This window comes from Chiloscyllium plagiosum, unplaced genomic scaffold (assembly GCF_037043375.1).
Source record: "Chiloscyllium plagiosum isolate Xiang-an unplaced genomic scaffold, Cpla_swu_hap1 HiC_scaffold_9, whole genome shotgun sequence".
Classification (NCBI taxonomy): domain Eukaryota; kingdom Metazoa; phylum Chordata; class Chondrichthyes; order Orectolobiformes; family Hemiscylliidae; genus Chiloscyllium; species Chiloscyllium plagiosum.
This window is the reverse complement of record NW_028270147.1, coordinates 85,358,427-85,385,068: the sequence shown is the minus strand read 5'-3', so window position 1 is coordinate 85,385,068 and position 26,642 is coordinate 85,358,427. Positions and strand designations below refer to the sequence as shown.

The 26,642-nt window shown below is 40.6% G+C and overlaps 1 protein-coding gene across 2 annotated transcripts in view; it reads left to right on the top strand.

The window, feature by feature from the left end:
* Window positions 1-16,484, top strand: part of lhx4 (LIM homeobox 4) — a 124,750-nt gene extending 108,266 nt beyond the window's left edge. For both annotated transcript variants that reach the window (XM_087990891.1, XM_043699924.2), the window contains exons 4-6: window positions 5,247-5,404; window positions 8,284-8,455; window positions 10,423-16,484. In XM_087990891.1, coding sequence (XP_087847017.1) covers window positions 5,247-5,404; window positions 8,284-8,455; window positions 10,423-10,814 — 722 coding nt within the window. In that variant the 3' untranslated portion in view covers window positions 10,815-16,484. The remainder of the gene's footprint in view (window positions 1-5,246; window positions 5,405-8,283; window positions 8,456-10,422) is intronic.
* Window positions 16,485-26,642: the final 10,158 nt, after the last annotated feature.

Sequence of the window (26,642 nt, the reverse complement as noted above, 5' to 3'; positions counted from 1 at the left end):
ATTTTTGTCTCTGCTATGATCTTCCCATGCTTATCGCTCATTTATTTAGCTGTAAGGGGTTAGGGATCTGTACGTTAATGGTGCTGTGCACCAATCATTCTGAGGGGGACCCTCTACACCATTGCTACACTTGAGACTCACTTCAGAACTGGATCCAGTCAGGCGAATGCCATCATCCTGAGTGAGGCCTTTTGTGGCCCAATTGCCAGCCCAACTCTGCCAAATGGACTGCCAATTCAATGGGAGCCTAGCCATGGGAAATCTGCCCAAAGGCAGGACAAAATGAGGGAGCTAATCCGATGTGGATTTGGGCTTACCTCCTGGTTCCTGCCTCTGAATGTACCTCTTTGGACTGGGGAAGATTGTCCCAATGCGTTCAGGTAACACATGATCAACTAACATGTTGTTTTCTACCAATCTGGAAAGATACGCAGTGTACAACTGGTGGAATCTGCTGTACTGGTGCACATCTTACCTTGAATTAGAAGAACATCTGACTAACAAAATTTCATTCTTTTATGGAAATAACAAGGAGGTTTGAGGTGGGAAGTGCAATTGATGTGCCCTACATGGATTCCAGCAAGGCTTTTGAGAAGATTCCACACGACTGGTTTGATAAATAAAAAGGCCATGGAAGCTCAGGACATGTATCTAGGGTTATGTTCTATGTACCACCTATCCTGGACTACACTTACTGGATCAACTGTGGTTCATAGCAAACACAAGCTAGCCATTGGAAGCTTGATTTTTGTGGACAGTTTTGATTAAAAAATGTTGGGGAAGTAGCCAAAGATCTAGGAAGTAGTGCCATTGAAATTGGGTTAATTATATCCACTGCCTCCCTGTGTAGTGGAGATCTGTCAATGCTCTCAGAAAAGCTGCTCACTGTGTGTCAGGGCATTTCAGAAGTGAGAACAGGAAACTCGGGAAGGAAAGTGCAATAATATCCTTCACCAATATGAAGGATGTTGAGGAATAAAACTACTCTATGCCAGTACCCTGAACAAAGAGGCACAATAAACGGGAAGTGCCTTTTACACCACTTTTGATATTCTTTTATACTGAAGTCAAATGCTGTTTTCAGTTCAGAATGTTTTTTTACAAAAATGCTGTTATAGATTGGGCTTTACTCTCACAAATGGCTTTTTATTTATAGCAGACTGTATTTCTTAAAAGCTAAGCTGTTTCTTTAAACCCGACCATGACAGGTTCATACATTTGGATTTATTGACCTCTATTCACCCGCTGGTGAATTTAATAAACTTTTCATCATCTCAGAATGTAGAAAATGGCAGACCGGCAGACTGATATGTCCCAGCTAAACAAGTACTGTATATAGAATCAACACCATCTATTAGATATGTGAAAATCAATGGTCTGCCTATACATTATATCTAGGAAGAACAGTCTGCTGTTTAGCCACTGAGAAGGTACTGAGCTGGTTTACCTGTTTGAAACTAAAAACAGATTCTGAAATCCTTGCAGCATTTTCTTGTTCAGAAAAGTCTTGAAAACACAGTGGGAGAAATTTGTTTACATAGCATTTCTTTCACAAACTGTATCGATTCCTTGGGTACAGACACTGCCAGCAGTTAATATTTGCCTGATTTGCCTTGGCTTTCTCAGCGATATCATTGCCAAAAAGTAAATGGACAGCACAATGATCTGGTGGCAGGCAAGTGCCCAGAGAATCGACAGAATCTATGTGGTACTGTTAGAAGCATTGCTATTCAAGCAAATATTCCCCACTCGTCTTTTACATTGGTTTTACTCGAGAATCATTAATTTTATAATGCAGCTTCTGTTCCACAAACCTCATAAAAGGTGGATGGAACAGACTACCAACAACCTTGTTCTGTCATTCAATTAGATCATACTTGATCCATATCTTAACTGCTTCAACCATGTTGCTTTCACTGTGTGTAATAAACGTATTGGTTGTTTGAAGTTGACAGTGGCTCCTTTCAAAGTGTGCATTTGCAACATGACCTCCCAACCCCTACACTCAATGCAACGACCAATAAAGGAAAGTGTACCAAATGTCTCCTTCACTGCCTTGTCTACCTGAGACTCTACTTTCAGGAGCTATGGACCTGAACTCCAAGGTCTCTTTGTTCAGCAACACTCCCCAGGACCTTACCGTTAAGTGTATAAGTAATGCCCTGATTTGCTTTCCCAAAATGCAGTTCCTCGCATTTATCTAAATTAAACTCCATCTGCCGTTCCTCAACCCACTTGTCAGGCATGAACTCCCCTTCATCAAACCGTGTTGACTTTACCCTATTTTACACTTCCAAGTATTCAGAAATCTGATCCTTTGAAATGGATTCCAGGATCTTACTCATGACCAAGGTTGGGCTGATTGGTCCATCATTTTCCATTGTGTGTGTGTGTGTGTGTGTGTGTGTGTGTGTGTGTGTGTGTGTGTGTGTGTGTGTGTGTGTGTGTGTGTGTCATTAGCGACTTTCCAGTCCCCTGGGATCCTCCCTGACTCTATTCCCTCGTGATTTTTTAAACCTTTATAAGGCCCGGCCTATCCAGCCTCTCCTTGGAGCTCAAACCCTCCAACCCCATTGTAAATCTTTTCTGAACCCAAACGGAGGAATGGACTCTTCCTGTCCTCCCACTCCACCTCCCTTTGTGGCGGTCTCAAGCAAGGGGGTCCCTGACACTGGATGAGGACGGAGAGTTTTGGAGCTCAGCCGAACATTGCCAATGAGGTCGTCTGCTACCATCAAGCAACAGCGGAGGCAGTGGGTGCTGTGAGATTGTGGGGTTAGGATTCCCCAGCTCATGATCCCTTGTAGCCACAGTATTGTGGCAGTGAGACCTCCTGGCCTGTGAGGGGGTAGGGGGGTTGCGCTGCTTTGGGGATTCCACTGGGGAATCCAGAACGAGAGAGCGTAGGTTTAGGGTGAGAGGGGAAAGATATAAAAGGGACCTAAGGAGCAACTTTTTCACACAGAAGGTGGTACGTGTATGGCATGAGCTGCCAGAGGAAGTGGTGGTGACTGGTACAATTGCAACATCTAAAAGACATCTGGATGGGTATATAAATAGGAAGGGTTTAGAGGGATATGGTCCGGGTGCTGGCAGGTGGGACTAGATTAGGTTGGGATGTCTGGTCGGCATGGATAAGTTGGACTGAAGGGTCTGTTTCTGTGCTGTACATCTCTATGACTCTATAAGTCACATCAAATGAATCAATCTCCACTTCCAAAGTGGACTATATACAAGCCAGATGTGATACAAATCCTGGACATTGTCCATCATTTCCCAAGATGGATGAGTCCGCCATCAGTCAAATCAAAAGATTTTTGTATTGCCCATCAACACAGTAGGTTTAACCACCATGGGGTTCATCCTGGTGTCTAACTTCAAAGGCACAGTATGGAAACTCTGGGAAAGTGACTCTAGATTCCAGGTTCCTTTAAAACATCTGGTGAAGTTATACCAGGTGAGGGAAAGATCTCCCAGTGGAAATTCTCACCCTGGTCTCATGGTGTTCATGCTTTGACAATAAAGGATTCATTAACATGCTCCAACTGTGAGACAGTATCTATCCACACACTCACAGTAGTGCATTTTTAGAGAAGTAACTTTATCTTAAAATGTTTTTTTAGCGGTAGGTACTAGTATTTTTTGACATAATGGTTACAAATTTCTTCACTGTTATGAATTGTGTACCATATACAATATTGCTTCTTCAATAATATACAATTAGATTAATTCAAGATCTTAGCTGACAAGGAAGCATGTAGTCTATCTATGGCAGCCATTATGTTGTTGCATTGAAGTGCTTGGAGACAAATATAAGTTGCAAAGAGCTGACTTTATATGTTGTACATTTGTCTAGACTTGATCTTTTCATTTTCCTCCTGGTCAAGATCCGTAGCTCTACATTTAAGAAATTTAAGGCCATTCAAAACTTGCTGCCAGTATCCTATCTCATATAAGTGTTGCTTATCCATCTCTGTGTGCTCGCTGACCCCACACTGGGTCCTGGTTAAGTAATACGTTGATTTTAAAATTCTCAAATCTTTCCATGGACTCAACCCTTCTGCATCTTCATAATCTCCACCAGACCCATACCCTTGAGAAATCTACACAGAATGAACTCTGGCCTCTTGAACATAGCCAACTTTAAGAGACCTTGATCCGGTAGAAAAATGGGCTAAGGAGTGACAGATGGAGTTTAAATTAGATAAATGTGACGTGCTGCATTTTGCTAGGGCAAATCAGGGCAGGACTTATACATTTAGTGGTAAGGTCCTGCGGGAGGGTTGCAGGTAGTTGCAGTGGTAATCTTGCCTTTATTGGTGAGTGCATTGAGTATAGGAGTTGGGAGGTTATGTTGCAGCTGTACAGGATATTGATTAGGTCACTGTTTGAATACTGTGCTCGATTCTGGTCTCTCTGCTCAAAGAAAGATGTTGGGAAACCTGAAAGGGTTTAGAAACAATTTACAAGGATGTTGCCAGAGTTGGAGGATTTGAGCTACAGGGAGAGGCTGAATAGGCTGATGCTATTTTCCCTGGAATGTCAGAGGCTGAGGGGTGATCGTATTGAGGTTTATAAAATCATGAGGGACAAGGATAGGGTGAATAGTCAGGATCTTTTCCCAAGGGTGGGAGAGTCCAAAACTAGAGGGCATAGGTTTAAGGTGAGAAGGGAAAGATTTAAAGGGACCTAAGGGGGATCATTTTCACACAGAGGGTGGTACGTGTATGAAATGAGCTGCTAGAGGAGGTGGTGGAGGCTGGTACAATTACAAAACTTAAAAACCATCTGGATGGATAGATGAATAGGAAGGGTTTAGAGGGGTATGGATAAAAGCTTACAAATGGAACTAGATTAATTTAGAAAATCTGGTCAGCATAGACGAGTTAGATCGAAGGGTATTTCAATGTTATACATCTCTATGACTCTATCGATGGTGGCTACGCTTTGATTAGACTTGCTAACCCTCATTGTCTTTCACTTTTTGCTGTCATCCTTTCAGACACAGTTTAAAACATACCTTCTTGCCCAAGTGTTTGATATAATATCTCCTCTCATGGCTTAGTATTTTATATGAACACACTCCCCTATTGTGCTTTGCATTGTTTCACCATGTCAAAGATGCTGTCCAGAAGTATGCTGATAGTGTAACATAATTCAGAACCTTTAGACTTGCTGCAGAAGCTGTATTGTGTATTTATGCCTGTGAATTAAGATCTGTTAAGACCTCATGCTGTCTAATATAGATGCTGATGCAGAGGCTGGAGCCAAGAGACCTCGTACGACCATTACAGCGAAGCAGTTGGAAACACTGAAGAATGCGTACAAAACCTCTCCAAAACCAGCTCGCCATGTGAGAGAACAGCTTTCCTCAGAGACAGGGCTTGACATGAGAGTTGTACAGGTAAGAAAGAAAAAAAATACTTGGAGGAAGTAACATTTTTTATTAAGATTTTATATTTAAAAAATACTACTTGTGTGGATTTCCCTCGTTTTCAGTCAAAATGGCTTAAATGCAATGAATAGTCGTGTCAGTCTGTTGACCTCAGGATGGTAGTCAGGAGTGACATCCTAATGATAAGTGCTGTGATTGAAGCATGTCCAATGTTGAGCAGTTAGCTCATTCCATACTTAGGTAAACATTTCTTGCTTTCACGTGGATTGGGATGAAGATGCAGGACAGTAAGCCAATTTATTCACACACAATTTAGCGTTTTACGATTAGTGTCCGCATGATCCTTGTATAAAATAACTTTCAATCACTGAAAGCTATTTGCTAAAATGTTGCATTAAGTCTTACAAAAGGTGAGCAGTGCAGATCCAAATCAATTCTGGAACAGGCCCTTTGAATGCCTCACATAAAAGCAAAATACTGCAGATGCTGGAAATCTGATACAAATTGCTGGAGAAGCTCAGCAGGTTTGGCAGCATCTGTGGAGAGAGAAACAGAGTTCATGTTTTGAGTCTGATATGATTCTTGTTCAGAACAGGAGTTCTTCTTTTCTTCTCTTCTGCTGTTGTATATGCATGATTAGGGAGTCAGTTAGCTCAGTTAGCCTCTTTGCAATGACAACAACAGCAAGGGTTCAATTCCCACACCAGCTGAGGTTACCATGAAGTGCTGTCTTTCGTAATTCTCCCTTTGGCCGAGGCATGGTAACCCTCAGGTTAAACTGCCATCAATCATCTCTCTCACTCTAATAAGCAAGCAGCCCTCTGGCCTGGTAAATCTATGGCAACCCTTGTAATGGGACTGAATCTTTCCAATTTAGATACTTGATAGGCTATAAATCAACCTTTAAAAAAACAGCCTAATACTGCATCTAAACTGGGACAATGATGGTCCACATGTGGGCCAGTCTTGAGTTGTCACTACACATTACAACTTTTCATTTACGTCACATTCTGCGAATACTGTTGCCGGTATTGCGATTTCCAACACAGCACAGTGACCATTGATCTAATTTATTGATATTTACAACTTAAAATTGAGTTTTACCTAAATGGAATCAATATTAGCAGAAGGAAATTGAGGAGGAGGGTGGCTGGTGCCCATGGACATTAACGACCATAATAACTCTGTCAGGAAAGACACTGTCTACTGCTGACTTCATGCATATAAAATGGAAGGATCCCAGGTCTGCTCCCTGCTGTGACATCTGATTTGACCAGAAATGGTCATAACAGTGCTATATACTTGGACCCAGCACTCCTAGACCAATGAGTGGCAAAGAAATCAACAATTCCCTTAGCAAATTGCCCATCAGTATCGCCTAGTAGAGTGGGCATATTGAGTGAACATGGAGGATGCATTGTAAAATGCAAAGCCAAAACTTATTGTTGTGTCTTCCATGGGAAGCACAGTCATTTGGGTGAGGTATTGAGGAGTATCCATCCGACACTATCACAGCACAAATCAGGAAAACAAGTGACTGAATTGAGGGAAAAACCTGCAAACGAAATCATGTGGTATTTGGGTATGAGAAGGAACTGATGGACATACGGACTTTACCCTGCAGCAAGTCACCATTTTGCACCTGCTATTGATAAGATACTAAATCCTTATTGTAGGTTCCCCATTTTAACTAGATTTTGAAGAAGATGATCAAAGCTTTTGGAAAGGAAAGGGAGAATAAATTAGAAGGTCAGCTAATTCAGTCTTTGTCAGGAAACAATGCTCCGTTCATGGACTCCTGACAAAGGAAGGAAATCTCATTAAACTTCCACAGTGCCATATTCCATCATCAAACATTGCTTCCTCTCCTTCTGACCCTCATCTCCATCATTTCTTCATCACTCAGTCTTGAAGCCTGAAGTGCACTCCCCAACACAGCTAAATATCTATAGCTAACTGAGTGATCCAATCATTGACCTCTGTTTGTAAGTGGTCTAGCTGGGAACCAGTGAAGCTTCTTCCAATAAAACAGTTACCAAAATGAAAACTGAATATCAAATGCCTGATTTTTAAAAAAATTTCAATTTGTTTTCTTTGCCTCCATCTTCCTACCACGTCCCTTCTCTTTCCCCAGCTAACAGTTCCATGCAAACTCTGATCTTCAGAACTACATGGCAGTGGCAATAAATGGGATTCTGGGAGATATTTAATTTAATTTATCGGTCATAGTCAATAGACAATTTGGCTGTGGCTTAACTTCTGTGAAAGACCTTGCAGTACTCAGTCTAAATGAGACACAGCCAAGTAAGTAATATTGTGCTGACTCCTCATCAAATGGATTCCTCTGGATAATTAGACAGCTTGTGAGTCTTCATCATTAGAGGCTTGAGCAATTAGCAACGTGGAATCTATGGGACTTACAGTCTCGGGGCTGAACAGTATGTAAAGAACTGTTCCTTAACTTGAACCCTTGAAAGGAAGATTTCATCTGGGTTTTCAGTAAATTTAATCAACATCTCAAAACCAGTATCTGGGCCCTGCCTGAACCTGACTCTACAGACATTGAATATTTGTCAATGACACCAGAGAATCATCAATTAAGGATGCTTTTTTAAATTTCCTCATACAGTTTTGAAATGCTGTACTCAGCCTCTCCCCGTCCACCAAATATTAGGACATAGATGATTGTTAGTGTATTACACCCTATACTCAACCAAACACATGCCTAACCATGTAGATATGCTCTTTCATAAGGCTGTAAATCAAATTATTAAATAACATGCATAAACTGCTGCATTTTGCCTGACATAATGTTGCAAAGCTCTAGATATAGTTGCACAGGTATTATACTGAATTGGTGTAAATTAAAACACTTAAACTTCTTTCAGGTTTGGTTCCAGAACAGAAGAGCCAAAGAGAAACGCTTAAAGAAGGATGCGGGTAGACACAGATGGGGGCAGTATTACAAGAATGTGAAGAGAAGCCGCGGAGGGGCAAAGAATGGGAAAGAGAGCTCAGTGGAGGATGGGGGCCTCAGTGACAGTGAATTGAGTTTCAGAGGTGAGTGAACTCTACTGAGACTAATGAATGGATTTTGGGAATAAACTAGTTTTAGTGGTAGATTGCAGATCAAGAGCAATGTCTCACAATCATGACTTCAGAAAGAGATCTGCAGACTCTGGGAAAGCAACAGATCCCGTGCAGTCCACAACATGGTAGGAACTATCATTTGAGAAAACTATATATGAACTCTCAAGTTCCTGGAAAAATGTGTGAGGTCTAATAATGCAATACAGCCAGGTACAGGCTCACCCTCAAACACGTGAAAGCTTCTCTACCACTGACCAAAGTCAGGAATTTGATAGCATACCCTTCATGGGTAAGCTGCAACAAGTTGACAAGCTCAACGTGCCCCAGGAAAAAGCAATTTGTTTGAGCAGCACCCCTTCCAAAGCTGAAAGACTCCTTCCCACCAAACACCAGTGTACTATATTCCACTATCTACTGCCGCATCTTGTCAAGGCTACTTCTGTCACATCTCCCAAACACCCCTATCATCCCCCCACATGCCCCATCAGTAGACAAACACACACTAGCACTGATGGCACCATACATGTTATACAGAGATGCAAACCATCTGATTGCACTATTTGAAATCTTTTATGTATACCATTTATACTCATAAAAAAAAGTTCAGTTTCTAAGGCTGAAGGTTTACTTAAAACCTGGAGGGTTGACTCTTATGGTAGTAGTGTTTTGAAAGGGTTGAGGAACACCCTATCCCGTTGTTTTGTTATCAGCTTGGAGATTGGTTCCACCCACACAGCCACCAAAATAGCGCAAAGGGAACTAAATTTTATTCTCACTATTGAACACTTCTATAAATCAATAATAAACTCCATGGAGACTGATGTAAATTTCTGTACGTCTGTTTCCACAGCTGGTTTCTGGAACAAGTTGCTAGCTTGTCATCAAAGGTTATCGATTGATGGGTGTTATATCCACTCCTCATTAAGTATAGCTGACCAGGAGACTCTTCCATCTTCCTGCCTACTCCGAGATTATTGGAAAGGTTTACAGAATGACAACAAAATGCCTGGTTATGTTGTAAACAAACATTCTGTGACCACCACCCCCGGCCCCCAGGTCCTCGAGTGGGACTTAGACAGCAAAAATCTAACTCAGAAGCAAGGACAATGCACTGTACCACAAGTGCTCCCATTCCTTTTTAACTGAGGTTGTCAGAGAATTTCCAGAGTGACTATTGCTCGAGTGATGGTCGACCCTTGATAGGATGCCTGCCTGGGTTTTGGGAATCCTCTTCTGAGCTCTCGCTGCAATGTTAACTCCCAAATAGCCAATTAGCAGAGAGTGTTTGAAAAAAATCGCTGGCGACCAAAATGTTTAATGAGTGCTAGCAGACATTTTAAGTAACAATCGCCTGTTTACTGAACCTTTGGACTGTTTTAACTCCAGTTTAACCTCTTTTATCATGATGGTGTCTTCCACTACACATGAGCTAAACTAGCAATGCAGCTTTAAGTCCCATCTTTGCCACCTTGAGAGTTTTTTTGTACTATATGGACTTATTGAAATTGTCCCAATTATTTGGTTGTAGAGCATAACCCTTCAACTGGAATGAGCTGTAACCCATACATTTAAATGACCTGATCTACTATGTAAGCTTCTGATTACTTATATAATATATATTGTTTATTAAAGGATTATCATCGAACATTTTGAATAGACAATAATTTTAAAAAGCTACGTTTGCTGTTGATAGTCTCCAAGAATTATTTGCCTTTTGCTAAAACCACTACTTATTTTGAAAACAAAAAATGCTGGAGATCACAGCGTGTCAGGCAGTATCGCTGGAGAGAGAGAGAGGAAGCTAATGTTTTCAATCAAGATGACTCTTCATTGGAGCCGCTGTGATCTCTAGCATTTTTTTGTTTTCAGTACAGATTCCAGCATCTGCAATAATTTGCTTCTTCACTAATTATTTTCCTTGTCCTGTATTATTTCAGATGATCAGATCCTCTCTGAACTTGGCCACACTAATGGAATTTACAGTGGTGTGAGTGATATGACTGGCAGGCAGTTGCTGAATGGTGGCTTCACTGTTGATGGCATAGGGCAGCAGTACCACGACCTGAGAGCCAGTAGCCCCTATGGAATCCCTCAGTCCCCGTCGTCTATAGCCTCGGCCCCTGCACACACCCCGTTAATGAACAGCTTGGGCTATATTGACAATAACTTGGGGATTATAGCACAAGGTGGACAGGGAATGAGCCAGGCCCTGAGAATGATGACAGGTGGTCCTACTTCTGATATCTCCACAGGTAGCAGTGCTGGTTACCCAGACTTTCCAACAAGCCCTGCCTCATGGCTAGATGACATGGACCATCCTCAGTTTTAATGTACCACGCCATTAGTCTGAGATCCAATGGAGTTGGCTAGAAGAAGACTAGTAGCCACATTAGCTGCAGGACATTTGAAGGCAAACAATGTATGTGTTTACGGCTTTGGTTTCCTCACTCAGCGGAAGTGAATCCAGCTCAAATACAGCACGGAGATCTATGGACCAATCCTCTGGTCTGGGACAAGCACCTACCAAGTGGACCTACCTGGTGGACTAGTGCTTGCAAGGCAAGACAAACATGTGTGAGTTTGGAAGCATTTTGTTGACTTGAATGTCAATGATGAAGGAAACGCATTGATGGTTCGAGGAGGAGGCAACTGCATTCTTACCTTGATCAATAAAGAGGAAACAGACATTGAGATTGCCTTACTGTAGGCTGTATTTCACTAGAATCCAAATCTACAAGCAAAGTGACAAACGTAGAGTTTGCTGAGACTGTCACTGTAAAATAAGTTGTAGATACAAATATTCTGTTGCACAACTCAGTTTTATTTCAAAAAGATATTTATTTTACCGAGAATGTGGGATGCATACCCATGGGCAGGGCTCCCACTTAACTCATTGATTAAATTTAGATGGAATGTCCAGTATCCAGGGTCCTGAGGTACGTATACATGTATGAGGAGGGAGACTGCATTGATAAGAGAAACAATCTAGCTTTCCCGCTGTGTGCACACTGTCGGGTTTACACCTGATTACTATGTCTTTGCCTAGTCATATGAGCAGGAGTAGGCCATTCACCACCTCAAGCCCATCTACCTATCTCAGTTCCATAATCTTTAACACTTTTGCCCAATAAGGACTAAGGGAATTGGTATTTCCACCAACATCAGGTTTATAAAGAAGTGCGTGACCAGTGATGCACACTGTGTGTAAATCAGAACTGAAACATGCATGGAAGGGAGCTCACATGGTTAACGAAGACTAGTGGAAAAGCAAAAGACCTACACTGCTCAAATCTTTCCTCTTGCCTCTAATTTCCAAACAGTCAATATTGTATAGCTAACCTGCACTATGCTGGTCCTCTTATCTATTGCACTTCAGCATCAGTAGACTGGGTTTGAATCGTGAGTCAAGATTAGAGTGGTGCTGGAAAAGCACAGTCGGTCAGGCAGCATCCAAGGAGCAGGAACATTTCCACCCCGGAGGGTCCCAGCCTTATTCCTGATGAAGGGCTCCTGCCCGAAACATCAATTTTCCCACACCTCGGATGCTGCCTGACCTAATGTGCTTTTCCAGTACCACTCTGAGCTTGACTCTGATCTCAAGTATCTGCAATCCTCACTTTTGCCTGGGTTTGAACCTAACTGAAAGGATGGTCTTTCTAAGCTTTCCCATGCCGGTTTGCTCTCCAGTGTATATCATTTTACTTTCCTCACTGGTATAAAGAAAGCTTTGTAATACTGTGCTTTTCTTCTCGATTTACATTCTCAAGTTATAGATGGTGCTATTTGAAATGTTTGCCCCTTCATCCGTGCCATTGTAGGCCAATGAGATGGACAGTGCAGCTGAATGCCATCTATACTCCACACATAACTTGATGCAGTAGTCATTTCAGAGATAGCACAGTCTTTCATTCTCCCTGGAACAAGTTTTTCAAAGCATTTTCAATGGTAGAAAAAATGTCATGACGTGAAGACAATAGGACATGTACCTGGGCTCTATTGCAGCTCGTCATAAATACCATTCATCAATAAGTGATATAAAGTTCAGTTGCTCATGTATAACATTTAAATCCCGATTAATATAAACCAGTTTGCTATGAAATGTTATGCTTTAGATCAAGAACTTCATGTGTTCCTGTCTTAGTTTTTTTTTAAAAAAGAAGCCAATTTGCAAATTCTAAACCCTTGTGCCATTTAATCATTAATCTACTTGAAGCTAAAGAATCAAAGCAGTTTAATTAAAACATTTTGCAACATGACTTCTAATCTGTGCCGTAGGAGAACAAATATTAAGGTTAGCATAAAAGGTGGATAATTAATTATGTTTAATTATTTTGCATTTAATCATGCTGTACTAAGGATATCCTTGCACAAGGAGCAAACGGGAAACATTTTTAATGCACAGGAAGACACTCTATAGTTTGGCTCATTGGAATTCGACATGGTGAAAGTCAATGTGAAGTGCTCTGGCCTCTTGAAAGTTTATAGAGTGTGAGTGTATGGGAAGTGTTGCAGTTATTGAACTCTCTGTTTACAGTGCATTGTTTTTAAATGGCTGAATGTTGTGCTAACTCTGACACAAGAGCAGTCTTGTAGTCCATTCCATCTCAGAAACTTTAACTCTGGGATAAAAATTGAAAACGTTTCTTGATTGATTGCAATTCTATTCAATGAGCGTGAATGAGGAGTCCATTGGAATCCTATGCATTAGCAGTGAATGAGAGGTTTCTGGGCCATTGCATTTTTAAATGTGATGGGAGAACCCCTTGGAATTCAAAATAGGACTCACAGTTAGAGCATAGAGAGCTGACTGCAGGAAAAATCTACTCTTCTAAGACCATTTGACATTAAGTAGGGTCTCTAACTGTTCTGTGGTAGCAATGAGCCAAAGGTGAAGAGTGAAACAAATCTGTGAGCAAAGTGTACAGAGGAACCTCAATTATCCGGCATTCGATTATCCGAACGTCAGGTTATCTAGCAAGATCGCAAGGTCCCTGCGCTCAGTTAAGCTATGTTAGCCAGCATTCGATTATCAGAATTCGATTAACCAAATGAGGTTCTTCTGTACTGCCCACCCGTGTCCTTCAGATAATCGATAATTGAAATTCGGTATTAAATGACTGGTGGAACATTGGCCTGTAAAGAGCAGTTTCTTATTTATTGTCAACTGCATTTATTGCCTAACCTTCAGGGTATGTGTCATATAAACCAGACAAGTTAAAATGTGTCAGTATAGAAAAACAAGCCTTCTTAGCTACCCACACATGGGGTTATAACTCTCCAAATGCAACTCCAACTCTTAGCGAAGAGTACATCAGTCCTAGCATTATGTGTAGTCAAAGTAATGGACCATAACATTACCAGGATCAAGATTAGACAAGGACAGCTTCTGAAACAAAGTTGCCCAGTTTCAGGTTAATGGAGAGATTGCAATTTTCACCCAGCTTTGGTTCACTTCGACTCCTTTTTCCCCGACCTGGACCTTTCAGTCCCATGAACATCTGCTCCCACTTACTACAGAGTTATAATATCTGGATGCTGTAACATTCATACCAGTTAGCTTCATGAGCATGCTCAAACTTAGAACAGAAGACTACAGCTTTCTTAACTGATTTTCTAGAGGAGGTTATGCATAGGCAATGAGCGCATAATGTGAAAAATGATGCATGTAAGACACCTCCATTTGTTTAATTCTTCATTCAGCAACTGCAGCAAAATTAGGGAAAAAGAAGACCATCTCACTGTTAATAAAATTTGCAAGTTAAGTTGCGATAACTTAGACTTGTTTTATATATTCAGCTATCCAGGCTTGTAGGTAGATGGGTTTCAATCTTGGGTCAGAGCAATGCATAGAGGTTGTGGGTACAGAGCAATTAGCATTCATAAAGAAACAGGAATGATTGAAAAATATAGTTTAATTTGTCTCCACATTAGAATGTCAATTACAATGCAAATGAGGAACTGGTTGCTAATTAGTCAAAAGTTCCTTATCTGGTCAGCTCAAAGTGTTTAGCCGTTCCAATTAGATGCACAATTTGAAATACCAGTAGAAGCAAGCAATGTATCCTAATGTGTGTTTTATTCAGATTAAATAAACAAACAACTGAATTATTATGCTAGTTTAAAATTATATTGATATTTTTGGTTGTTTGAACATTAAATTAATTGAGGCTCCAGCCCTGTTTATTCTAACGGTCTAAAATCTTGTATGAGGGATGAGAATTGGCCCAAAATAGGTCTAGAGCAGTAAAGGAGCCTTTTATCTGATTAAGGCAGGTAACCCACACAGTCATAAGGTTTTTTTTGGAGTGAGGATATGGTTCAGATAAAAGATCTCTGTCCAAAGATTATCCCCTGGACTCTGATGGTGTTTGATGGAGTCAACAGATGAAGAGCAGATGGTGGAAGAGCAGATGGTATAGTGCAAAGCCCTCACCAATCCCAGGAGAGTACAGAGTTTTGTTGGAGAGACATCAAGGCCACTCTTGGATAACCAAGCAGCCATTGTCAGAGTTGCACAGACACAAGTCTAGGTTAATTCTTGGTTGAGCTACATTGATATCATAGGCTGGTCAGCAAAAAGATACAATAGAAATATATTTGACGAAGGAACCTCACACTCAAATCAAAATAGAAATTAACAAACTGAATCAAAGTTGAAAGGTTGTAGGCTAAAGTATTATTGCTTTATGATAGTTGGAAGTCATGGGGAAAAGTATTGTTTTCACTTGATTCAAATGTGGAAGCATTTCTCAATATATTTAATACATCCACAAGCCTAGTTTAAATGTTAATTTCTTATTTTAATGCTATTTAATAACTCATGCTTAATAGAATATCCTGAAGCTGGAACAAAAACAGAAATCATTGGAAAAGTCAGCAATTTCCAGCAATTTCTGTTCTTCTTTCTGATTTCCAACATCCATAGTTTTGGTTATTTTTAAAATTTCTTGAAGCTGGTGTCACTGGAGGGTTTAGGTATTGTAGAGGGTCAGGTTTGAAGAGATGCCCATATCGGACTCCATACTTTTTGACAGGAAGCGAGGGGGAGGGATAGAAAGATGATCTTTTGAGTTATAATTGGTATTATTGATGCTCTGGTAAAGACATGGAGACAGGTTTCTCACTGGGAAGCCAGAGATGGAGGAAAGCACTGGGAAGCAATTAAAAATTAATCTTGAATTCATCATAAAGTAAGTACAAGGTTTCTAGAAGAGTTGTACTATATTTCCAAAAATCAAATTTGAAACTAACGCAGACAACCAAGTTGAGTGTAAATTTCAGCAAAATGCACAAATGCCTCTTTAAAAAAATAGTTTTATGTTGATTTGGTCGAAGCAAAAGTATATTCTAATTATGCTAGCGGTTTTGGCAACAAATTAGGATTCAGCAGAGGATTGCCTATGTAACAATCGCTGCACTTTACTGTATGCGAAGTGCTTCAAGATGTTTTGAAGAAATGTGTTAGTGTGATATCAATGCAAGTCCTATTGTCATTCTCATCACTGCTGGGATGTGGTGAAAGTTGTGCCCAAGAATCTATATTCTCCATAATAATATGGCTTCAACTGGAGTCAGTCTGACCATTGGCAATTCTGAGCCTCCTCACGCACTTTTGAAAGATGGAAGTTACACCAGTTAATTATTGTCAGTGAAACAGCTTACACCTTTTCAGAACTGGATGTTTGAGAATGTGGACACAGGGTGTGCACGTGATTGTCCACATGTGTGTAGCTGGATTAGAAAAGATGCTCAGTTGCACACCTGGATGGTTCCGAAAGTACATATCATTTGTCTTGTAGTCATTGTTTCAGATTAATAACATTTGTAAATTTTGTACAGCTTAACCGTGCAGTAAAGTTTGCAAATTTTGTTTCATTGTAACTATTTATTGCCATGTGTCTTTGCAAAGAAAGTGGTGTTTTAATTTGTATATGCCTCCTATGAATTTGGCATGAAATCTGTACGAAGAAATCTACATTAAATAAACTTCAAAACGGTTTATGACTTGGCATAGCATCCTTCATTTATCATGACTAGATTTTGTTCAATACAAGTTACGATTTGGTGTGCAGTTACAGACACTAAATAAATACCTAGAGGCATTATTATAACCCAGTTATCTTGTACAGAAGTTTTCCTTTAAAAGTTGTGATTGTATTCTTGAAAATCACAAGTCAAACAACTTTAAGTGAAATGTTAAAATTGTAGTTAGGTTCTGTAGGACCTTTCTAATAAAAAATAACATTAAAATATTATACCCTTTATATCGAAACATTGTACATTACCACATTCCTGCATTGATAAATAACTTTTAAAATGAAGTAAGTTTTAAAATATTAAGAAAAAATAGAACTTGCTAATTACAATAAGCCCTTCTCACTCGTGATGCTATTTCCCAAAATTCCCAGAAACTCAATTATCCTGGATGCTGCAGACTGTCACTCTCTGATGTCCAAATTTTGGCCGTGTCCTATACCCTCACCTTTGAGATGTGGCCTCCCTCTGTCTCTCCCCTCTGCCCCCCAAATCCCACCACACCACCAACATTCCCCACCCCCACCCATCCTCTCATTGCTTCCTTCTCCTGGAATTGCATTCCAAATCTGGGGTTCCAAAGCCATGGAAGTGCAAGTCCTGATAGTTCTGAAGAGTCTGCTCTTTTGCAATTTTTTTTTAATGGTCCAGCATGGTGGCTCGGTGGTTAGCACTGCAAACTCACAGCGCCAGGAACCATACAGGAATGGAGACAGCTACTGAACTTTAATGATCTGCAAAATGCAAACCACTTCCATGAAAATGGTAGCTACCATTTTTGGGGCAGGTCCTTAGATTTTTGCAATCATGCACCGTTTTACCCATAATGAAGAAAGCAAAAATCCAAGGGTTTGTCAAAGATGTTAAAACACCAATAGAACAAAGAACTGTGAATGTTGTGGATCTGAAACTAGAAAAAGTCAGCAGGTCTGGCAGCATCTGTGGAGAGAAAGCAGATTTAATGTTTCAAGCTAGGTGACTATCAGAACTGTTTGTAGCTTGGAAAAAGATATATTTGTGCAGAAGCCGAAGTGGGGGAGTGGGGAATTAAAGGGGGTTGGGAGGGAAGCGGGTGTTGAGTGGATAAGTAGGAAGGGAGACAGAGATAAGAAAGGATTAGATAAACAAGGATTACAGGCCAGGACAGAAGAAAAGCAGAATAAGAGATAATAAGAAATTAGAGTGAGAAAATAGATTAGTTGTGCCCCATAATACCTTTGGTGAAGCTGTGATTCACCTGTACTCCATTCAATCTAGTATACTCTATTCCCTGCTTCCAGTGTGGTTTTCTCACCACAGGGGAGATGAAATGCAGACTGGGTGACCACTTTGCAAACACACCACTTTGTTCCCACACCAACATTTCTGACACATGATTTGGAGATGCCGGTGTTGGACTGGGATGTACAAAGTTAAAAAGTACACAACATTAGGTTATAGTCCAACAGGTTTAATTGGAAGCACACCAGCTTTCGGAACGTCGCTTCTTTATCAGGTGGTTGACAACCACCTGATGATGGAGCATCGCTCCGAAAGCAAGTGTGCTTCCAATTAAACCTGTTGGACTATAACCTGGTGTTGTATGATTTTTAAATTTCTGACACAGGCCTGCTGAGGTATTCCTGCAAGACTCAATACAAGCCAAAGAACAACATCTCAGTTTCCACTTAGGAATCCTGCAGCCTCTAAGACTTAGCATTGATTTCAATAACCTTAGAGCTGGATTCCATCCTTCCATTTTTTTTATCCATTCCCATACCCAGTCCTTTTATTATATGGGTTGCTTTTAGCACAGTCACCCACTCTCATCTGCTCCTAGACCTATTATCACATTATGTGAGTTACATTCAGCCCAGCTAACCTTTTTCACACTCTTAGTTCTTATCATCTCTACTCAGTTTTCTTCTGTCCTGGCCTGCTGTTCATAATCTCCTTGTTTACCTACCCCGTTCATACTCTCCCTCTTTGGGCTCTGTATCCATTTATCCGCTGTGCTCTCCCTTTCACCCCAAGCCCTCCAACACTCCAGCTTCAGCTTAAATATCACATTTTCCCAGCTACTCATAGCTCCGATGTGGAGTCACTGGACTCGAAACATTAAATCTGCTTTCTTCCCACCGATGTTGCCAGACCTGCCGAGTTTCACCACTAATTTCTGTTTTATTTGAAAGCAGTTTGGTTGTGTTTCAAGGTACCTTTGTACAATTACTTCATTCAAAACAAAATTTACTTGAATATGAAGTACTCAAATACATTTCTATTTCGCCATGCCAAATTGTGACCACCCACACCCACTCTGGCAGTTTACATTATACAAGTCAAATCCCATTTTGACACTTTCCAGCTGTGGCAGCAACTTCTGTTTTTGTTTGCCATTTTGATCAGATGCTTTGAAGCTTCCAACGTTGGCTTATATGCTGCAAACTACGAAATTGTCCGAGTCTTTAATTGTAATTATTTTCAGTTTTCTTTTAAAATCATCCTGAATGAGATTTACTTTGCACTTGCTGTTAAATTTACCTTAAATATGTCACATTGATAGTTGGGAAACTTCAATTTCAGGTTCACAAACATGTAATGCCTGATGTACACAAAGGCTTACTAAATGAGATGAAACTGTCGATTAGAGACTCAAAGAAATAGAATTGATGTTTCCTTTGGTCCTGATTGCTTGCACTAACCTGTGAACATTTAGGTCCACGTGAAGTTCAGGTACATTCTAAACAACGTGACTGGATAGCAGGCTGCAAGTTGACAACAACGAGATGAGTGTGAGACATCGGGCATGTTGACGTTCTGGAATGATAAATCTCAGGTTTAATAGACTTGTACCTTTGCTTATTTCTTTGATGAAGATGATGAAATTGGATAAAATAGGAATCAATGGCGTGAAATGTCTGTTCCTGGAATATTCCAACACACACGGTGCATCTTTGTTCTCCAGCTTCCTAGACTAATGTAGCTCACTGAGTCTGAGGTAACTCATAACTTTTTTTTAGTTTTCATCTACACAGTTTTCAGTAACATTATAAGCTGCTTTCAAATATGACACATTATTCTGAAAACTGCTCTGCTATGAATCTTAATAACTTCCCATGGTTATATGAATCATTCTAGATTAATAGTTAGTTGAGATAATATGGCAACTTTAACAAAATTAAAGACTGCAGAAAAGTTTACCACAACTTCGATTTATTTTTATATTTGTTCATAATATGGGTGACTCTGGCAAATCCACATTTGACATCAGTCCTAAATTGCCAGAGATCTTTCACTTGAACCTAATGCAGTCTTTATTGTGATTCTGCTTTTTTCAGGTCGTGAATTCCAAGATTTGTTTCATTGATATAGAAGGGGTGGTTATATAGGTTTGGATGACAATTAACTGAGGTGGCAATTTGAAGGATATGGAGTCAGACAGCACAGAAACAGACCCCTCGTTTCAACCGGTCCATGCCGAACATAATCCCAAACTAAGCTAGGCCCACATGAAGTTCAAGTACATTCTAAAGAATGTGACTGGATAGCAGGCTGTAAGTTGACAACAACGAGATGAGTGTGAGACATCGGGCATGTTGTCAGACCTACATCCTGGAATGAGAATGGGTTTGGCCCATATCCCTCCAAACCTTTCCTATTCATGTACTTATTCAATGTCTTTTAAACATTGTAACTCTACTGCGTCCACCACTTCCTCTGATAGTTCATTCTACACATGAACCACCCACTGCTTAAAAAGGTTGCTCCCAGTATCCTTTTTAAACCTTGCTCCTCTCTCCCTAAAAACATGTCCCCTAGTTTTGAAATGCCCCACGCAAGTAAAAATATCTTCACTATTCACCTTGTTAGTGCCCCTCATGATTTTATAAACCTCCATGAGATCACCCCTCAACCTCTTATGCTCCAGTGAAAGAAGTCCCAGCCTATCCAGCCTCTCCTTATAGCTCAGACTCCCCATTCCTGCAACTCCCGGGTAAATCTTTCCGAATCCTCTCCTGCTTAACTATATCCTTCCGAGAACACGAAGACCAGAACTGCGCACATACTCCAGATATGACCTCAACAACCCATACAACCTCAACATGACATCCTAACTCCTGTACTCAAAGGACTGAGCAGTGAAGACAAGCTTGGTAAATGCCTTCTTCATCACTCTGTAATGCAAATTTCAAAGAATTATGTGTCTGAACACCTCGGTCTCTCTGTTCTACAATTTTACCCAGGGCCCTATCATTAATTGTATAAGTCCTACCTTTGTTTGTTTTACCAAAATGCAATAACTCATACTTATCCAAATTAAACTCAATCAGCTACATGTCAGCCCATTGACTCAATTTATCAAGATCTATTTGTAATCTTAAACAACCTTCTTCATGGTCCACTATACCATCAATTTTGGTGTCATCTACAAACTTACTAACTATACCTCCTACATTCTCATCCGAATCATTTGTATAAATGCCAATCTAAAGTGAATACAGCACCAATCTCTGAGGGACACTGCTTGTCACAGGCCTCCAGTCTGAAAAACAGCCCTCCACTGCCACCCTCTGTCTCCAGCTTTAAAGCCAATTTTGCATCCAATTGGCAAGCTCTACCTGAATCTTATGCGATCTGACTTCACTCATTAGCCTACCATGTGGAACCTTATCAATAGCTTTGCTAAAGTCCAAGTAAACAATGTCTGCCACTGGGTTCCCATCAATCTTTCTGGTTACTTGCTCAAAAAACTCAATCAAGTTGACCTTATTCCTGCAATGTTGTTGTCTTTGCAATAGGTTTTAGCCAGGACTTAGTGAGGACACTTTTTCTGCAGATTTAAAGGATTTTGGGGTCATGTCTCACTCCAGGAACCTGAGCATGAAATTTAAATTGACCATTTATTCAGCACAGCGTTACATCATTAACAGAAGATTAAGGGATTTCTCTCTGGCATTCTGCCATGGTTTACTCCTCAGCCAATATCATTACCCCTCCGTTTTCTCATTGCTATTTTGGGGGGCTGCTGCATATAAATCGGCTGATGTGTTTCTTATATTTCAAAAAAATAGCATTGACATGTAGGGTGGTCATGAAAAGGGCTGTATAAATATAAGACCTTTCCTGTAGAAAGCTGTTGAGCTGTACGTTTGTGCCAAAAATAAGTGGTGATTTGCTGCAGTGCATCATATGATAAGCTCATTTCTCAACTACAGTGCACTGGTGGTGAGTAAATAGATAATGAGATTCCTAGCAGCAGTTCAGATTAAGCAGATTGCTTTGTCCGGATGGTGCCTAACCACATATTTTATGACTGAAACTATCCTGGTGGGTAGTGAATATTGCATCAAATTCTTGACTTTTGAGCCCAGACAGAGACCGGTGGTCATTTGAAAGCTCAGAGATTTGAGCCTCTTGACACTGAATAATAAGGATTTTATCGTCACATGTTGGTAGTACTGAACCAGTTTACTGGAATCATTGATAACTCCAAGCATTTTGAAGAGAAAATGGTGCTGGTGGTGATACCAATGACGATTACAAGGAAGTGATTGAACTTTTTCTGTTTAGTGATTGTCATTTGCATTCAGATACCAAAAATATTACCAGCCAAGGGGTTGTAATACTCACCCTTGATATATCCTAACAAGTGCAAACTGTGACACACTGTGGATATGAAAATATAAAAGCCAGCAGTGCAGCCTTTTAACCAGAATGGGCATTGAAGAATTGGCTCAATGTGGTAATAGGGAGATAAAAAGAGAGAAAAACAAAGAGAGAATGAAAGAAAGAAAAGAGAGAGAACAAAAGTCAAAATCAAAGAGAAAAAGAGAGACAGAGGAAGGGAGAGAGGAAGGAAGAGTAAGAAAGAGAGAAACATGCGGATGTGTGTGTTTATTTATACAGAGCGAAAGCACCTTTCATGACCACCAGCAGTCGCAAAGTGTTTTACAGCCAATGAATTATATTTAAAGTGCATTCACTATTCTATTGAGTGGTGACGCTTGAGACCAGAATCCAAAGTGAAAAATGCAGCCGTGTGGTAATTATGCTAAAGGCACTGCTAATGGAACCTTATAACTGGTGCCAAGTGCTGCATGAGAAGAACATTTGCCAGGAATACCAACCCTTTGTCTTGCTTGTGCCATGCACCAAGTTCCTGGAGCATAAAGATAGGAATTTCAGGGTGAAACAAGAGTTGAAATGATGGAGACACATTTTGTTTCCTAAAATATGTTGCTGAAAAAAAAAGACTGCAATTAGCAGGTCAAAAAACAGAATTCATCGGCATATGGATATGCGGAGATCAAAGCTGGCACTGTTATCCCATTTTTAAGGGTTTTACAGTATTTAATACGTCAGCATTAGGAGATTTCAGTGAGTGGATTGTGGCAGCTTTTGTTTTGCTTTATTTAACAAATATGCATCAAGCACTTCACCCATCTCGAGTTAAGGATCAAAGTAATGTTTAAACATTATTTAGTGGGTTGTTTAGACAGGTTTTTGGAAAATAAAGCAGATTAAAAGATTTACAAGTGTTTTTGGCTGCAAGCCAGCACTTCCAAATGGCCAAAAAGGCTGTAACACATCCTAGAGTGCTCTTAGACACTGGCACAAACCAGTTAATCAGAAATGGCTTGGGTGCAGTTTAATTTGACATTTTCTTTCTCTATAATTCAAATGAATGTAAAGAATGACCACCCCCCCCCGCCACCTCCCAACCCACTCCAAAATCCATTGCAGTGGTGTTGAGTTCTTCTGTTTATATACCACAGTTCAGTCACTTTCCCAATTCATACAAGTGCAAAACCAATTTTCATAGCTTTTTTTGGCTGCAAGATATGTACTAATTTGTCGACATGAAACATTTGCCTTTTTCATTGTGCTTGAATGGAGTTTAAGAAAGATTTTATGACCATTGTTAAATGTGGAGATATTCTTCCTCTGCATTGGATAACAGGGGCGGCACGGTGGCTCAGTGGTTAGCACTGCTGTCTCACAGCACCAGGGACTTGCATTCGATTCCAGCCTCGGGAGACTGTCTGTGTGGAGTTTGCACATTCTCCCCGTGTCTGCGTGGGTTTACTCTGAGTGCTCCAGTTTCCTCCCACAATTCAAAGATGTGCAGGTTAGGGTAGATTGACCGTGGGAAATTGCCTGTAGTGTTCAGGGAGGTGTAGGTTAGGTGCATTAGTCTGGGGTAAATGTAGAGTAATAGGGGAGGGGAATGGGTCTGGGTGGGTTACTCTTCAAAGGCTCGGTGTGGACTTGTTGGGCCAAAGGGCCTGTTTCCACACTGTTGAGATTCTATATAAAAAGAAACAGGGATGGGTATGGTGGGGAATTATAAAAGGAAGGTATAGCAGAGATGAGTTTTGCTTGAAGCATGAAACCTTTCTGCCATGGTTGGGGGGGGGGGCTGTGTTTGAAATCTTGTCTACTGTGCAGCTACACTAGTGGGACATTTCACATTTTTCACTAGTGTCCTTTAGGCAAGGAAATCCATCATCCTTACCTGATCTGGCCTGCGTGTGACTCCAGACCCCCAGAATGTGGTTGACTCTTTACTACCCTCTGGGCAATGTGGGATGGACAATAAATGCTGGCCTAGCCAGAGATGCCCACATCCTGTGAGTGAATTTTTAAAAAAGTTTACTGGTTAAAGTGTTTTGCTGTTTGAGATGTGCAATTGCAATGTATTGCAAATTCTTTATCTGTGATATTGGTTCTATTTAAGTGAGGTGCTGGCATTAGTAAGGCTTTGGCCTCCTAGCTGCTAGAATGGGCATGTTCTCAAGAGTCAAGATCTACTGCAGGTCAGTTTTCTCCTGGACAAACAATATGCAACCACAATGTTGACATACATGAAGAATTCACATAGCCTTTGACTCCCACCCGGTGTTGAAGTTGAATTGCAATTTCTGCTCTTCTTTATGAAAGCACGTTCAGGTTTTGCATAGTCATTGGTGAACTAAAAGCCACTGTCTTATTTGAAGCTGACTTTTTCATGCTCCTTGGATGCTGTCTGAACTGCTGTGCTTTTCCAGCACCACTCTAATCCAGAATCTGGTTTCCAGCATCTGCAGTCCTGTCTTTTACTGAAAACTATAAAATGACTCCCTGACCTAAGGAAATTGGTGGAATGGATTTCCTCTGAGTGCTGCTGCTATGAAAAGACTCACCACTGAATTGAATTACCACAGGCAGCATGTTAAATTTAAAATAAAGTGTGGCGTGGACCTCAATAGTTACTTGATGCTTGCGAGTTGCAGCGACCTGCCTCATTACCCCCTTTTTCACAGGATGATTTGAACAGAGAATCCGATTTCTTTATTACTTTCAAAAATGGAATCTGTGTGCATTGATAAGGGAGTAGGCCTTTCAGCCCCTCGAGCCTGTTCCAACAGTCAATGAGATTATGGCTGTGGCCCAACTCCATTCACTTTTCTTTAGCCCATACCCTTCAATACCTTTGCTTACCAAAAATGATCTGTCTCTGATTTAAACCTAACAACTGACCTTTCGATGGCCTGGTGTTACTTTGCTGGACTTTTAATCCAGAGACCCCAGGTAATGTTTCGTGGACTTGGGTTTGAATGCTATCATGGCAGATAGTGGAATTTGAATTCAATAAAAATCTGGAATTAAGAGTCCAACAATGGCCATGAACCGATTGTCGGAAAAGCCCACCTGGTGAGCTCATGTCCTTTAGGAAGAAAATTACCATCCTTACCTGGTCTGGCTTTCACGTAACTCCAGACCCACTACAATGGGCAGTTAGGGACAGGCAACAAATATTGGCCCAGCCAGCGACACCCTCATTTTGCAGAAGAATGTTTCAAACACTGCTATCCTTGTGTGTTGGTGTGCTTCTTAACATCTCTCCTGCAAGGTCTGGCCCTAATTCATAGGTAATGACCCCTCCAACCAACCCCCCCCCCCCCGCTCCCACCCCATTCTAGAGTTCCGTACCAGTATAGTTTATCTTTACCTATCTTGTCCTTTCCCATTAATATCATAGAATATTACAGCACAGGAACATGACCCCAAATTAAACTAATCCCTTCTGTCTACCCATGGTCCATATCCCTCCATTCCTTGCTTATTCATGTGTTTATCTAAAAGCCCCTTAAATGCCCCTATTGTATCAGCCTCCACCACCACCCCTGGCAGTGCATTTAGGCACCTACCACTGTCTGTGCAAAAACTTGCCCCTCACATCTCCTTTGAACTTCCCTCCTCTTACCTTAAATGCTTGCCCTCTAGTATTAGATATTTCACCTCTGGGAAAAGATTCTGACTCTATCTATGTCTCTCATAATTTTATAAACTTCTGTTAGATCTTCCCTCAGTTCCACCAGTTAGATGAGCCATAAAACACTTCAACTTAGAACATAGAACACAGAAAAGTACAGCACAGAACAGGCCCTTCAGCCCGCATTGTTGTGCCGAGGATTATTCCTAAACTAAAATAAAATAACCTAACCTACGCATCCCTCAATTCACTGCTGTCAAAGTGCATGTCCTCTGACTCTTCAGTTCTATGAAGTTCCAAGGTAAACCCTTTGCAACCCAGAAATTGTCCAAGTACTTCCATCTCTTCCAGCTCTTTCAGCTTCTTTCATCCTGTTATTTTTATGGACTATGTGTTCCTATCAGCAGCACTCTCAGGACTGTTAAGTGAGAGCTTGTTTATTTTCTAATTGGCTGTGGTGGAGTTGGTGGTGATGGTAGGAGTTCAGGCTAATATGGTCCGCATTTTTAAATTAGTCAGATGTACAGAGGGATGGTAATTCTTTTTATTAATTCTAGGACGTGGTCATCACTGTCTAGACCAGTATTTAATGTCCATCTCTAAATGTTTTGCAGAAGGTGATGTTGGAACTGCCTTCTTGAACCATTGTAGTTCTTTGGGTGTAAAGGTTCTCAAAGTGCTGTCAAGGATGGAATGCAGTGAATTCAGGGAACCTTGTGACATTTGTAAAGTGCATTGTAAATTTACATTCAGCATTTAATGTTGGAAAGTTAAGTTTCTGGAGCAAAAAAATCGCTGTGTTTAGGAAGCGAGACTTGACCTTAGGAACTTCTAAATCAGATTTTGCATATCTGTTTTATATTTCAGAAAACAATAGTGTTAAAGGCC